We start from the raw sequence: 17,256 nt of genomic DNA, 5'->3' as shown, positions 1-17,256 counted from the left end.
GGAGTCGCTGGGTATTCCACAATACTATTCGATTTGCGATACAATGCTCTCGATAATTGTTATCTCACAATATGGCGATACAAAAATTATCAATATAGGAAATCATTCTGCAATATTCTACAATTCAATAAAACAGCTTTTCCATCATTCTGTTGCTGATAAACGAGTTTATCAGTAGCAGACGTTCGTTCTGTATGAAGTAATAACATTTTGCGTAGAATTGCAATATACTAGTATCACTTTTTTGATATAGAGAGATCCCTCACTAAGCCGTGCTTCGAAATTTTCGGTTTCAGAGGCACTGTGTTAGGCTCCCTTGATAACTGTGCATTTGGTCTTCATCATCAACGAAGTGCACGTGTGTCTTCATCAGTATCTTGATCATCATGATTGTTTTCATCATCATTGTCAGTCAAGGAAGGAGCTACTGGAGTCTAATGTGCTATTTTATTTAAAAATGTGAAGATATATCAATTTGTATACACTGCTGGCCAAAAGTGTTGGCACTCCTGCAATTCTGTCAGATAATGCTCTATTTCTCCCAGAAAATGATTGCAATTACAAATGCTTTCGTGGTAATACAGTATCTTCATTTATTTTGCTTGCAATGAATAAACACAAAAGAGAATGGAAAAAATTTAAATCATTATCGTTTTAAACAAAACAAAAATGGGCCGGACAAAAGTATTGGCACCCTCAGCCTAATACTTGCTAGCACAACCTTTAGACAAAACAACTGCGAACAACCGCTTCTGGCATCCATCAATGAGTTTCTTACAATGCTCTGCTGGAATTTTAGACCATTCTTCTTTGGCCAACTGCTCCAGGTTCTTGAGATTTGAAGGGTGCTTTCTCCAAACTGCCATTTTGAGATCTCTCTACAGGTGTTCTATGGGATTCAGGTCTGGACTCATTGCTGCCCACTTTACATGTCTCCAGTGCTTTCTTTCAAACCATTTGTAGTGCTTTTTGAAGTGTGTTTTGGGTCATTGTCCTTCTGGAAGACCCATGACCTCTGAGAGACACCCAGCTTTCTCACACTGGGCCCTAAATTATGCTGCAAAATTTGTTGGTAGTCTTCAGACTTCATAATGCCATGCACACGGTCAAGCAGTCCAGTGCCAGAGGTAGCTAAGCAACCCCAAAACGTCAGGGAACCTCCGCCATGTTTGACTGAGGGGACCGCGCTCTTTTCTTTGAAGGCCTTGTTTTTTTTCCTGTAAACTCTATGTTGATGCCTTTTCCCAAAAAGTTCTATTTTTATCTCATCTGACCAGAGAACATTCTTCCAAAACGTTTTTGGCTTTCTCAGGCAAGTTTTGGCAAACTCCAGCCTGGCTTCTTTATGTCTCTGGGTCTCTGGAAGTGGGGTTTTCCTGGGTATCGTACCATAGAGTCCCTTTTCATTCAGACGTCGACGGATAATATGGGTTGACACTGTTGTAACCTTGAACTGCAGGACAGCTTGAACTTGTTTGGATGTTAGTCAAGGTTCTTTATCCACAATCCGCACAATGTTTCGTTGAAATCTCCCGTCAATTTTTCTTTTCCCTCCACATCTAGGAAGGTTAGCCACAGTGCCGTGGGCTTTAGAATCATTGATGACACTGCGCACGGTAGACACAGGAACATTCAGGTCTTTGGAGATGGACTTGTAGCCTTGAGATTAACCATGCTTCCTCATAATTTTGCTTCTCAAGTCCTCAGACAGTTCTTTGGTCTTCTTTCTTTTCTCCATGCTCAATGTGGTACACACAGGACAGAGGTTGAGTCAACTTTAATCCATTTTAACTGGCTACACGTGTGATTTAGTTATTGCCACCACCTGTTATGTTCCACAGGTAAGTAACAGGTACTGTTATTTACACAAATTAGAGAAGCATCACATGATTTTTCAAAGGGTGCCGATACTTTTGGCTGGCCCATTTTTGGAGGTTTTTAAAATGATAATTTTTTTCCCCATTCTCTTTTTTGTTTTTTCATTGCAATCAAAATCAATGAATATATTACTACCAAAGCATTTGTAATTGCAATCATTTTCTGGGAAATTGAGCATTATCTGACAGAACTGCAGGGGTGCCAATATTAGCCAGCAGTGTATGTACAATATGTATAATTGTTTTCTTTTATAATATCTCATTTTATTTCGTAATTTTTATATTTTCAGTGCATGAAAACCACTAATAAAAATACACATTTATGTAAATTGGCTCTGCCTCTACTTTGCGGATTTTCGATTTACGCGAGGTGTCCCCATTAACCGCGAAAAACGAGTGATCACTGTATTGCCACACCCCTATTAGATAGCCTGTGATTAATTGGTGACCACTGCAGTGTCTATCATTATAGTCAAAGCAAAAATGTGTGAAAAATGGCTGGGAGAGAATGAGTTAAAGGCAAACAAAAAAAACTCATGTTTTATAAACACGAGTAAATGTAGTAATGATTATTTAAAACAAAAATAAATGCATTGCAATGCAACTAAGTCCCTTTTACATACTGTATGTATTGAGAAATAAAAGAATAACAACTAAGGGATCAACAAGAAAATATCACCATGCCAGCAACTGTTTTCATTTTATCTGTGGAATTTGCGTTGTCAGTCCAACACAATGATTTGATAAATCACTGGATGACAAGGAATCGTATGGATTTCATCTAAGAACCTATAATGGCGAGAATGTTTAAGCTAATTTATGTTCCTCGTTTTACTTTATGATGTCAAGATGCAAAACCAGAATAATGGCTCTTGCTTACACCATAATATCACATTACACATAATATCATTGCCATCTTTGGGGGGTCTACGATATCATATTGCAATATTAAAACTAGAACTAGCACTAGATAACTTGCATAGCGTCGTTTGGTATAGGCCTGAACGATATTGGAAAAAATTAACATTGTGCGTTGCCAAGGCTCCACACTTTTTGCATTGGTTGCACTGGTGCGCCTAACTTTTTTTCTTAAAATGCACTAGTACAAAACGTAGGTGCACCCAAATTTTTCATTACATAACCTTTAACGTCATACTTTTAATTAGTGATGCTCAATTATACATTTTTCAACCGATACTGATAATTTCCTCCTCATTCCAACCAATAATGTCAAGCCGATAATTATATTAAAGTGCATACGACAGGATAAAAAAAAAGTGTTAAATAGCATTATTATGTGAATTACAATGATATTTTGAGACGATTTCACTATACACAACAATTTGGCAAAGTGCAGATGACGAGAAATTAAGCCTTTTAATCTGCCGGTTAGCCACGCCTACCATTATAGGGTGCTAGCGTCCCCAACAGGTGGATGACGTCGGCAGGAGAAGGGTTTTATCTGATTTGGTAGGCAGCCCATTGAGGGGGAATTATTCATAACAAGGAAAATGCGACGAAGAGAGCCGCAAAATGTAATTGTTTCAGTCTCTCTACTCCAATATTTTTAAAGGATATTCTTTTTATGGAAGTATTTTTCCCAATTGCTAAATAAATGGTATGGTCATGACGAATAACAATCTTGTGCTAAATAGAATATGAAATAATAAAAATACTGTCGCACCTCCCGAACGCTATATTATGCCGCTGTAGTTAGTCAGGCTTTTGACATTTCCCTGCCCCTTGCTTCTGCAAATGTAAACAAACCAAGAGGCGTGACAGCTAGCCGACATGCTAACCCGAACCGAGTGACGTCTCAAAGTCTTATTTTCGCTTTTGAAGCGAAAAATCACACAAAACTAGCCTGGATCATATCACACTGCCGCGGGGTTGTCAATTGTCTTCGCCGATCGGCAACCCGCCTGGCAGAGAGCAAGTTACAGCTCGTTCCCCTGCTACTACGGACAGGAGAGTTTGCCGGGGAAGCAGCTGGAGAGTACCCCCGGACAAACCGGCCGACGTCGGAGGAACACGTAGCTGCCACATGGTCAACACGGAAAAAATGCTTTACTAAACGGCGACGACATAAACAAAGAGAAGCACGCAGTTGTTGTGCAGCCAACATGACAGACAGAATGTGTCTTAGGATCTTTAGTATCTTTTCCACCTGCCCATCCATGATGAAACATAAGTAAATAGTCCTTTATTTAAAGCAAGTTTGTAGTGTTTACTTTGGAATCGCTTTATTCGCAACCATTTTAACACAAAGTTGCAATTTCTGATGGAGTTGACAGAACACTGGGTACATGAAGAGGGCAATAAACAGAGTATGGTGCTCTCCCGGCGGGGGGTTGAGTGACAAGCTGCCGGTGTCGTCGACCGTGTCGACAAGGAGCATGTCAACCACAAAATCCAACCCACCTACGTATTAAAATGATCCCAGTATTTGACATAATGCAAAACACGATGTTTACTCACTCCCTCGTAAGTCCAATGGTGTCACAGTAGTAGGGCTTGTTTTGGCCAATATCCACCGGTGAATGGGAACCTTTTGAAACCCCAAAAAGGCTCACACTCCTCTACTTGGTGCGACAAAATTTTTCTGCAGCCGTTTGGCTGGCGTGATGCGAAAAATAAACGAATTAATCTGCAAAATCAGCTGAATCCTTAGTCCTTCTCATACAACAGTACGGCTGGACAGTGAAGAGGACTCCATCTACCGTACATGTCACAGCGCCCTCTTTCTCAACTCTAGACTGGAGCCGGAAGTCACTCATTTTCATGGCACGCGATTCAAAAAACTAAATAAATATAGCGATCACTTCCACACACATCCAAGCGGTCCATTTCATTCAGGAGCATAAAATACCACGGAAAATATGAAAAAAAAAAAACATGCTTTTATCTGTCATAGGCACTTTAAGAGATTTATGTAAAATTTTAAAGTATACATAAGAGAACATTACTGTGCAAAAATATAATTTATTGCTCATTTTTTCTATATCAAATGTGAACAAGTAGTAAATTCCAACATCTAAATAAAGACAGACTGTCTGACATTGTGTAATGGTAAACTTTTGGCAACAATTACTTAAAGTAAATACCTAAGCTGCACAAAAATGCCTTTATAAGTAAGCCATTCTTAACATATAACATTACTACACTGCAAAAACACACCACCTTAAAACTAGTTAAATTCCCTTGTTTTCAGCATAAATCTATTGGAAATAAGTGAAATGATCTGCCAGCACTTCAAGTATATTTCACTCAGATTTCTTGAAGGAAAAAATAGCTAGCTGAAAATAAGCTTATTGGGCTTATTTTAAGCAATAAATTAATCTACTTAATCTTACAAAAAACTTGTCAGAAATGTTCTTTATTCAAGAATAGGTACAGTATGGTTGGTTCAAAACATTATTTGAAAGCAATTTTTTCTTGATTTAGGTGAAAAATGACCATTTTTTTTTTAGATGTATGGGCTTAATAAGAACAAATGGAAATATTTACTTCAAGCAAATTTTAGAGCGATAATTCATCTCATAAATTATTGCGATATGCGATATTATTGCGCCCCCCCAAAATATTTTTTTAAAACCATTTTACAACAACACAGTGAGAATACAGTATGTATTAATAGATCAAGTACACCCATTCAAAAGCAATAAATGTTCACTCTTAAATTCAAAAATACTTTTTAAGAAATCACAACTTAAAACAATATACCATGTCTCTCTTAAAGGGTATGAAAACACAAAGGGGGTGTGAGACATCAATAGAACCGTTATGTGCCAAGATAACAAATATTGATAAAGTTAACAAAAAAATCAATCACATTAATGAGCAATTATCGAAAATAGATCGAAAATGACGAACATTTCCGAAAGTGTTCCGGAAACAGCCGAATGGGGCAGAGACGTCATAACAAGGACACAAAAGGTCGAGGCAGGTGCCATCGTTGTTTATCGACGAGAGAGTTGCGTTCGTGTTTTATCACAAAATCGCTAAAATGGTTCAAACCAGTCATGCTATGTGGTTTACAAATAGCCATTTGTCGCAATGTAGTACCCATGAGTTCCCGAACGCGAGAAAAAGAGCTGGACTACGCAGACAATGAGTAAAGTTCGTCAGTGCTAAGAGGGCTAATTTTGCAATTTTACAGGGAAACGGGAACCTGACGAGCCTACAACCTCAAAGAAAACAAAATTTATGCTACTTCCCAATCACTAAAGACCCACGAACTGCGAAGGAGGGAATTCGTGACCCGTATGTGAATAAATCGAGTGATTCGAGCATGTCTGTGGAACAGGAATATCAGCTTGTAGAGATCGCAAATCACGGCGACTTAAACGTACATTTGAGACAACAACTCTACCGAAGTTCTGGATTAAAGTCATTTCGGAATATGCCGACATCGCTTGGAGCGCGTTGAAAACTGTGCTACAATTTCCAACATCGCTAGCTTGATGCTAGCTTCTCTCACTCTCCCATCTCGTCTCAACGAAACAAACTCAGCCCTCCCACTGATTCAGCTCCAATTTCCAACATCGCTAGCTTGATGCTAGCTTCTCTCACTCTCCCATCTCGTCTCAACGAAACAAACTCAGCCCTCCCACTGATTCAGCGGGTGAGTTGTATTTTTTCCCCCTGCAATTAACACGACGGGGCTAAAAACAAATGCAATTTTATATTTGCTGTAATTTTCTGCCGCACATTGCCGGTGTTCTGACAAAGTAGGCATGCGCGTAACGTTAAAAAGGACCGCGAATGCAGCGATTTCTAAGTACACACTACAAACTTTCTTTAAAGAAAGGAATATTAACTTACGTTTGCCATGTTTGGCGCACACAACAACTGCACGTAGCCCTCTCACTTAACGACTTCGCCGTGTCGTTAAGCGTTAATTTACGCCATTTCCGTGTTGCACATGTATGTTTGTAATGTAAATAGTTTTTTAGCACCATTGGATAACATTGAGAGTCCAACTGAATATAAAAGAGGGACACCGGTCCGTGAAAAAAAGACCCAAATCACACCGGTCCGTGGTGCAAAAAAGGTTGGGGACCCCTGCTCTAATCCCATTCATATTTGTGTCGGTTGGCAGAGCGAAACCGATGATAGCATATTAAATGATAATTATCCTGTACATTACTTTATTTTGCGGTCACGGTGTATCAGCTTCACAAAAAGAAATGCAAAACATACCATTTGGTGTTTCCCACAGGAACTGTTGTCGGGGTTTCATCAGTGTGATTGCTCCCCTCAATGATCCTTTCATTAGGCTGCATTGGCTTTCGTTTGGGCTCAAATTGATAACCCAAAACACCAAAGAAAGGTTCATAACTCTCCTCGTCACCATTAGAAGAATGTTCGTTACGTCGGATTCGTCGCTGCAACTAGAAACGTAATTGTCCGCCATCATCGCCGCCATTCAGTACTTAAGCACTGAGCCGGTTGTTTCCTTGTTTTGATGTCACGCCCACAATCTGCCAGATTTCCGGGATCTCGGGGACGGGTCTTTTTAGCTTGAAATTGACCCAAATTTCTCTTATTTTCTTGGTGTTGCGATGTGTGTAATTACACGAAGTGACATAATATTAATCCAAAAGGCATTCGTTTATGGATAAATGATGGAATATTAGCATTTCCCCAGGTGTTGACATACACTTTAAGTAAAAGAAAACAATATTAATACCGCACAGAAACACAGAATAAATAAAATGTCTTTTTTAAGACAAAAATAAAATTGTACTTAGCGACTTAAGCATTTAGAAAAATGAAAACCTTTCCCTTACTAACTTCTGCTATGGCGTTCTATGTGTAATATTCTGATTGGATGTTTTCCGAGGCACCCTGAAGTGCACGCAGTGGTGATGTTGTTTTGTTCATGTAACGCGGCAGTGAGAGGGACAGACACAGGCCTGCCGAGAGCCACAGGTTGAGGAAGTGTTGTTAGCGCTGTGTGTTGATAAAAAACAAAGTTGCCAGCACGTCGTGTGTTTGATATCATTACCAGAAAAACACACATAATAGGACACCATCCAGCTTCCTTTTTAATGTTGTCCTGATAATGATGATCTGCTGCATCATAAATCACTTTGTGACTTTCTACCTCCATGATGGAGCGTTCTTCGTCCATGTTCGCTGGTGTTTAAACCGTGAATAAGCAACTGGGCTGTTGACTCCAGGCCCGGCTCCGCCCATTTTGACAGATGCGCCTCCAACAACAATGAAAAATAGCCTAAACCATCCGGTGGGCTCCGGCACGCCGGAGATGGTCCGCAGTCAATCCGGAGCACTGACGCGGCTGGTATACGTTGAACAATAGGATATAATGGGAACGGATTGGCTCTGGCGCTATTTTTTGCTGGACCCGGACCGAACCCCGAAAGAAGATGTGTCTGGAGTATTTGGGCCCTGAGTCCTCGTTGCAGCATATTGCGTAGTTGGTAAGCCGAACTTTTAACAGCATGTCTCCCGCCCGTCTGCAACACGCGCACGCACGTGCACTCGCGGCGATAAATCGCAGCGGAAAAATTACTGCCTTCATTTATATTTACCGTGCAATAAATGGAATCATTGCATATCGCGACAGGCTTGGCTTAGCTTCCGCCCCGACTGAACAGATAGTAGGATGTTGACTGATTAATACTCACAAGTGATTTGTCGCAATACTCGGTTCCTCTCTACACATTACTAACATTGCTTGCACATTCATCATTACCCGCCACACTGTTATGTGACCTATCTTCCCCCTTCCTTTCTTTTAGTTACTCCACACAACATGGTGTCCCCTCGGTTAAAGTAGACATAGACTATAGGTAATATAGTATACTATTTCCTGTTTATATAAAAGTCGGTACACACTTGTTAAATGAACTAAACATCTGTTATAAATGTTCACGACATTTGTGATATTGAATTTCTTTCATTCTCATTTTTTACCTGAGGCTGATAACCAATAACGTTGATGCAGCGCGGGTCGACAAAAGTGATAACTCCATCAGAATTGTGGCGGGACAAGAACTCTGTAGGTACTGACAGACCATTCATATCCATAGAGACTGGAGAGCTGGTTACCTGAAGGAAGATGTTACAGCACATAACATCAATAAAACTGAAAAAACCAAAACATTCAATAGCATTGTGAAGACACCACATGCCTTAAAAAGATATTAAATATACAGTGGGGAGAACAAGAATTTGATACACTGCCGATTTTGCTGGTTTTCCCACTTGCAAAGCATGTAGAGGTCTGTAATTTGTATCATAAGTTCTCTTCAACTGTGAGGGACGGAATCCAATACATAAAAACAGAAAATCATGTTGTATGATTTTTAAATAATACATTTGCATTTAATTGCATGAAATAAGTATTTGATACATCACAAAAATCGAACTTAATATTTGTTACAGAAACCTTTGTTTGCTATTACAGATACCAAACGTTTCCTGTAGTCCTTGACAAGGTTTGCACACACTGCAGCAGGGATTTTGGCCCACTCCTCCATGCAGATCTTCTCCAGAGCCTTCAGGTTTCGGGGCGGCTGCCGGGCAACACGGACTTTCAGCTCCCTCCATAGATTTTCTATCGGGTTCAGATCTGGTGACTGGCTAGGCCACTCCAGGACCTTAAGATGCTTCTTACGGAGCCACTCTTTAGTTGACTTGGCAGCGTGCTTTGGGTCGTTGTCATGCTGGAAGACCCAGCCACGACCCATCTTCAGGGCTCTCACTGAAGGAAGGAGGTTGTCAGCCATTATCTGGCGATACATAGCCCCATCCATCCTCCCCTCAATACGGTGCAGTTGTCCTCTACCCTTGGCAGAGAAGGAGCCCCAAAAAAATGATGTTTCCTCCTCCATGTTTCACGGTTGGGATGGTGTTCTTGGGGTTGTATTCATCCTTCTTTTTCCTCCAAACACCACGAGCCAAGTTTAGACCAAAAAGTTCCATTTTGGCCTCGTCTGACCACATGACCTTCTCCCATTGCTCCTCTGGATCATCCAGATGGTTAGTGGCAAACTTCAGACGTGTCTGGACATGCACTGGCTTCAGCAGCGGGACCTTGCGTGCGCTGTAGGATTTTAATCCATGACGGCGTATGGTGTTTCCGATGGTTTTCTTCAGGACTGTGGTTCCAGCTCTCTTCAGGTCATTGACCAGGTCCTGCCGTGTAGTTCTGGGCTGATCCCTCACCTTCCTCATGATCAGTGATGCCCCACGAGGTGAGATCTTGCATGGAGCCCCAGAACGAGGCAGATTGACCGTCAAATTGAACTTCTTCCATTTTCTAATAATCGCTCCAACAGTTGTTACCTTCTCACCAAGCTGCTTGCTTATTTTCCTGTAGTCCATCCCAGCCTTGTGCAGGTCTATTATTTTATCCCTGATGTCCTTACACAGCTCTTTGGTCTTGGCCATTGTGGAGAGGTTGGAGTTTGTTTGTTTGAGCATTGAACAGGTGTCTTTTATACAGGTAACAAGTTCAAACAGGTGCAGTTACTTCCGGTAATGAGTGGAGAACAGGAGGTGTTCTTAAAAAAAAAACTAAGAGCCGAAATATTTACTAGTTGGTAATGTATCAAATACTAATGTTTTGGGGGCATTTCATGGGTCACTTTTTTGGTTTACAGAACGGGAAGTGACCCGCGAATGAATACACAGTGACTCAAACTCAACAGGAAGTGACCTGTAAATGCCCTAGAATGAACAGAAAGTGACATGTAAATATTCCGAAAAACGGAAAGAGTGACTGAATGCTCTGGTTTCGAATGAACGAATGTTCTTTCGCTCTTCCCAATTTTAATGGATTGGGCGTCGAGCACCATCTATGGCAGCCGTTGATTTAACTGAGACACTATTATGGTGGAAGATTTTGGTAGGAGGTTTTTAGTTACATTTTTTTTTTTTTCCCTTTAAACATTGACACCGTTTTAAAATGATACCTCGAATTTTGGCTTGAGCCTATCAATAACCTTTTAGGATGCAAAGTATCACAATATATCACTATTTTGATATTTTGTCACACCCTTAATACAGCTAAATTAAACGTTGTTGGAGTACTACAGTGTATGCCAAATCTGTTTCATGCAAAATAGAATGCAATTACTGTATGTACGTCGAAGGGTAAGATTAGAAATATATAGACTTACACTTGATTGTCTTATGAAGTATACAAAATAAAATTAGGACCTGTCATAGATAAGATTCTTCTGATGAATTTTAAATACACAGAACGAGGCACTGTACAAACCTGCAGTCTTCCAATGGCAACAAGACAGTATTTCCCAGTCTGTCCTGCCTCTGTGTCCTCATCTGGTACAGTCATACCTGAGAGGAGAAATGGTTGAATTTACACCATCAATTTTTGCATTTTTTTTCTGATGACTTCGAAAATTGAATGAAGGTGAATACAACATTCTAAACATTATGTATATACAGCACTGTAAACAATGGCCAAACCACAGTATTTCAGTATTCAAATCAAGGACATTAAAGGTCTGTTATTGTGTCAAGATTAACATAATGTGGTATGAAAAAGTATCTGAACCTTTTGGAATTTCTCACATTTGTGCATAAAATCACCATCAAATGTGATCTGATCTTTGTCAAAATCACACAGATGTAAAAGCAGTGTCTGCTTTAACTAAAACCACTGAAATATATGTAGGGTTTTATATTTTAATATGGATAGCATGCAAACAATGACAGAAAGGGTTAAAATAAGTAAGTGAACCCTCTGCCTAAGGAGACTTAAAGAGCAATTGAAACCAATTTTTTACCAAACAATTTAAATCAGGTGTGTGCCCAATCACTGATGATTGGTTTAAAGCTGCCCTGCACACTATGAAACACACACCTGGTAAGAAATGTATTGATGAGAAGCATTGTCTGATGTGCACACCACACTCGGTCAAAATAACTGTCTGAAGACCTGTGATCATGGATTGCTGATTTGTATAAAGCTGAGAAATGCTACAAAACCCTCTCTAAAAGTCTGGATGTCCATCAATCGACAGTCAGAGAAGTCTACAAATGAAGAGAGTTTGGCACTGTTACTTCTCTCCCAAGGAGTGGCCGTCCACCAAAGATAACACCAACAGTTCAGCACAGAATACTCAGAGAGGTAAAAAAGAACCCTAGTGTGTCTGCTAAAGTCTTACAGAAATCACTGGCACAATCAAATATCTCTGCACACATCTATATGTAAAACTATGGTCAAGAATTGTGTTCATGGAAGGACTCCACTGCTGTCAAAAAAAAACAGTTGCCTGTTTAATGTTCAAAAAGGAACTTGGACACTCCACAGACGGTTTGCCAAAATATTTTGTGGACTAATGAAACCAAGGTTGAATTGTTTGGGGACTAACACACAACGTCATGTGTGGAGGAAAATGGAAACAGCTCACCAACATCAACACCCCAACCCCACCGTGAAGCATGGTGGAGGGAGCATCATGATTTGGGGCTGTTTTGCTGCCACAGGGCCTGGACAACTTGCAATCATTAATGGAAGAATGAATTCAAAAATGTATCAGGGTGTTTTGCAGGAAAACCTGAGGCCATCTGTCAGACAGTTCAAGCTAAAAAGAGGATGGATGCTGCAACAAGACAATGATCCAAAACACGGAAGTAAATCAACTTCAGAAAGGTTTCAGAAGAACAAAATACACGTTCTGGAATGGCCAAGTCAAAGTCCAAACTTGAACCTCATTGAGATGCTGTGGCATGACGTAAAGACAGCGATTCATGCCAGACATCCCAGGAATCTGACTGAACTACAGCAGTTTTGTAGAGAAGAATGGGCCAAGATTCAAGATTAGTCCTGATCAATGTGCCTACTGATCTGCGGCTAAAGGAAGCATCTGGTTGAAGTTATTGCTGCCAAAAAAAAAGGGGGGGGCCACAAAATATTAGATGTGATGGTTCACTTCCTTATTTTCCCCCCTATTTTTCTGTCATTGTTTGCATTCTATCCTCATTAAAATATGAAAACCTATAAATGTTTTTGTAGTTTCAGTTAAAGCAGACAGTTTTTTCATCTGTGTGATTTTGACAAAGATCAGATCACATTTGATGGAGATTTTATGGAGAAATGTGAGAAATTCCAAAAGGTTCAGATACTTTTTCATACCACTGTTAAGTAATTTGCTAAAACACTAAACCCGTTCCAGTAAACAAAACATATTTATCCTGTACATGAATATATAATCAAACCTTATAAACTCTTTTGATTAATGCAGCTCAGGTTCCAGGCATTTGGAGCAGCAGCAGCAAATTTGTCAGTATTTCGTGTCTTCTTAAGTTTATGACTTGAATGCACAGATGATAATTGTTTGCTAGCACTCAGTAATGTGCACAGAACATTCCAATGGAAAATTGTTCGTGTGAAGAATATAAATGTGTCAATGTTTTTGAATGTTTTGAACACATGTGGTGCACAAGTTCAGTTTGAGTTATTCCAGATACAGTCAAAAGTTCAAAGGATTTAGTTGATGCATGATGTTCATTTCCATAACACCGCAATAACCGACATAATTCACATTTTCAGATGGTATTCTATTTTCTTCTTATAAACAAGACAATGGAAAAAGCCCAGGATAAAAAATATATTTAAGAGGAGATAGCCTGTGACACACATGTTCACCCATGCCACGATCTTGGATATGATCAAAATAGATTTCTTTGCCTAATAAATTTTTTAGTTGTCACACAAGTAATTTTGAGCTCTGATTCTGCCAGCATGCCATCAAAATCTTCTCCAGACTATAATAAGGAAAAGTGGAACCACAGTTTAGTAAATTCATTCCATTTTTTTTTTTTTTTTTTTGTGTGAACTGAAATATTTGCAAAAAAAAAAAAAAATAGCATAGGCTACAGTATATGTTAAGTGCAGTGTGGGGAAAAAGCACAACGTTGTCAGACTTCTGCATGGATGCTGTGATTATTTGTGACCTGAAGAATACAGGTAGTTCATGAGAATGGGCATTCATGTAATAAGGAAGCACTGTAAAGGCTTAATTTCACTAGTCGCGGAAATATGCTACCATTATACAACAACCCCTAGCGAAAAGTATGGAATCACCAGTCTCGGACGAGCACTCAGTCAGACATCTTATAATGTAGAACAAACTCAGATGAAAAGCTTGGCAATATAATGAGTTAGTTCAAAAGTGCCACTCGTTAGCATTCAGAAACACTAAAAGAAATGAATAAAACAACAATGTGGTGGTCAGTAAATGTTACTTATATAGAGCAAGTGTAGGGAAATATAATAGTGTATGGAATCACTCCATTCTGAGGAAAAAAATATGGAATCATGAGAAACAAACAAAGAAATAACAATCAAAACACATCTCTAGAATTTAGTAGCACCACCTCTGACTTTTATGACAGCTTGCAGTCTCTGAGGCATGGACTTGATGAGTATTCTTCATCAATTTGGTGCCAACTCTCTGTCATGAGTCAAGAATCTGCATTGGACAAGGTGATGATGACGGAACTTTTTTTTGGTGCTGTTCCAGTGAGGTTTACAAAGATGACTGCCTAAAGAAAACATCAAAATTCCCTCAGTCCTTGATGATATGGGGCTGCATGTCAGGCAAAGGCACTGGGGAGATGGATGTGGTTAAATCTTTAATAAATGCCCAAGTTTACATTTTAGACAGCTTTCTTATCTCTTCAATTGAAAATATGTTTGTCATTTTCCAAGATTACAATGCATCATGCCACAGCGCTAAAGCTCTTAAAGCACCTTGGAGAAAGACTCATCCAGTCAATGTCATGGCCTGCAAATAGCCCAGATCTCAACCCTATTGAAAACCTTTGGTGGAAATTGAAAAAAATGGTCCACAACAAGGCTCTGACCTGTGAGGATGATCTGGCAACTGCAATCAAAGAGAGTAGGCACCAAATTGATGAAGAATACTCATCAAGTCCATGCCTCAGAGACTGCAAGCTGTCATAAAAGCCAGATGTGGTGCTACTAAATACTAGAGATGTGTTTGATTGTTGTTTCTTTGTTTGTTTCTCATGATTCCATATTTTTTCCTCAGAATGGAGGGATTCCATATACAGTGGGGCAAATAAGTATTTAGTCAACCACTAATTGTGCAAGTTCTCCCACTTGAAAATATTAGAGAGGCCTGTATTTGTCAACATGGGTAAACCTCAACCATGAGAGACAGAATGTGGAAAAAAAAAAAAATCAGAAAATCACATTGTTTGATTTTTAAAGAATTTATTTGCAAATCATGGTGGAATATAAGTATTTAGTTAATACCAAAAGTTCATCTGTAACTCTTCATAAGGTTTTCACACTGTTGCTGGTATTTTGGCCCATTCCTCCATGTAGATCTCCTCTAGAGCAGTGATATTTTGGGGCTGTCATTGGGCAACACGGACTTCCAACCCCCTCCGCAGATTTTCTAAGGGGTTGAGACCTGGAGACTGGCTAGGCCACTCCAGGACCTTGAAATGCTTCTTACGAAGCCACTCCTTTGTTGTCCTGGCTGTGTGTTTGGGATCATTGTCATGCTGAAAGACCCAGCCACGTCTCATCTTCAATGCCCTTGCTGATGGAAGGAGATTTTCACTCAAAATCTCTCGATACATGGCCCCATTCATTCTTTCCTTTATACAGATCAGTCGTCCTGGTCCCTTTGCAGCCCCAAAAGCATGATGTTTCCACCCCCATGCTTAACAATGGGTATGGTGCAATTCAGTATTCTTTTTCCTCCAAACAAGAGAACCTGTAAGAACCAGTCCTCTTCTGGATCATCCAAATGCTCTCTAGCGAACCGCAGACGGGCCTGGACATGTACTTTCTTCAGGTGGTAGAAGAAAGTACAGAGGACACATCTGGCTGTGTAGGATTTGAGTCCCTGGTGGCGCATTCTGTAGGTCATTCACTAGGTCCCCCCGCGTTGTTCTGGGATTTTTGCTCACCGTTCTTGTTATCATTTTGACGCCACAGGGTGAGGAGGCAGTTGAAAGTCCGTGTTGCCCAACGACAGCCCCAAAACATCACTGCACTAGAGGAGATCTGCATGGAGGAATTGGCCAAAATACCAGCAACAGTGTGTGAAAAGCTTGTGAAGAGTTACAGAAAACATTTGGCCCCTGTTATTGCCAACAAAGGGTACATAACAAAGTATTGAGATGGACTTTTGGTATAGACCAAATACTTATTGTCCACTGTGATTTGCAAATAAATTCTTAAAAAATCAAACAATGTGATTTTGTGTTTTTTTTCCACATTCTGTCCCCCCTTCCCTGTACTTGCTCTATAAAAGGAACATTTACTGACCATTTACTGAATGCTAAAGAGTTGCACTTTTGAACTAATTAATTATTTTTTCAAGCTTTTTATCTCAGTTTGTTCGACATGACAAAATGTCTGAGTGAGTGCTCGTCTGAGACTGGTGATTCCATACTTTTTGCTAGTAGTTGTAGTCCAAAAGACTAAGACTAAGACGAAAATTAAAAGGGCTGACAAAAACAACACTGGTTGTGTATTTAATTTGTCGTTGTTCTTGAATTTGCCATTGTGTTGTTTGATTTGCAGTTGTGTTTTTGATTTGCTGTTGTTTTTGAATTTGCAATTGTGCTTTTGTTTTTTGATTTGCTGTTGCGTTTTGCCCTTCAGGGTCACCGTAGTCACACTACATCGAAAATGATAAAACCCAAAAACCAGTACAACAAAAATGAATGCAAATGAAATTCAGTGTTGTTGTTTTTTGTTTTACCAATTCTTAAACAAGACTTTCTGCTGGGATAAACTTGACCAGACCTTGTCTTTCCCCGACTTGTTGCTTACGTTTCTTTAGAATTAGTGAGCACTCACTTCAGCACTTTCTATTTAAAATCTTGGGAGTAAATCCATAATCGACAGGCAACACACTCACCATTGCATGCAATCTGTTAGCATGAATGCACAACTTAGTGCCTGCTATTTAAGGGTCTAAGTTAATTACGCCCTAGGAAAGGGGAAAAGCATTGCCGCCGTTGACTAAAAAGATCAAATTTAATTAGTTCAATTAAAATTGTGGCAAGGGACAACCCATCACAAATGCTCATTCTTCATGCCTTTGGAATTTAATAAAAGATTTCATGGCTACGAAAGAGTTAGCCCGTTAGGGGATAGACTTATCCCGAAACACTTCAAAACAGTACTGTTACAGCAAACATCAACTACGGCATGTAGCAAGAAACGGCTGCAAAAATTAGCTGTCAAAAAAAAAGAAAGTATTTTTCATTGCATGAGAGACAGGCTTTTAAGCAGAAACCCTTTCAAAAACGCACAAAAAAAAGGAGACTGAAATTTGCCACACCATTGTCAAACGTCAGATACGGGAACCGTGCAGGTTATTGTGGATTG

The 17,256-nt window shown here is 39.7% G+C and overlaps 1 protein-coding gene across 2 annotated transcripts in view; it reads right to left on the bottom strand.

The window, feature by feature from the left end:
- Positions 1-17,256, bottom strand: part of arnt2 (aryl-hydrocarbon receptor nuclear translocator 2) — a 146,533-nt gene that overhangs the window by 54,678 nt on the left and 74,599 nt on the right. For both annotated transcript variants that reach the window (XM_057839603.1, XM_057839612.1), the window contains 2 exons: positions 11,131-11,207; positions 8,820-8,954 (listed from right to left, as the gene is read on the bottom strand). In XM_057839603.1, the coding sequence (XP_057695586.1) occupies positions 8,820-8,954; positions 11,131-11,207 (212 nt within the window). The remainder of the gene's footprint in view (positions 1-8,819; positions 8,955-11,130; positions 11,208-17,256) is intronic.

Source organism: Corythoichthys intestinalis, chromosome 1 (assembly GCF_030265065.1).
Source record: "Corythoichthys intestinalis isolate RoL2023-P3 chromosome 1, ASM3026506v1, whole genome shotgun sequence".
Classification (NCBI taxonomy): domain Eukaryota; kingdom Metazoa; phylum Chordata; class Actinopteri; order Syngnathiformes; family Syngnathidae; genus Corythoichthys; species Corythoichthys intestinalis.
The sequence above is the reverse complement of the archived record's forward strand: the minus strand, read 5'-3'. Positions and strand labels throughout refer to the sequence as shown.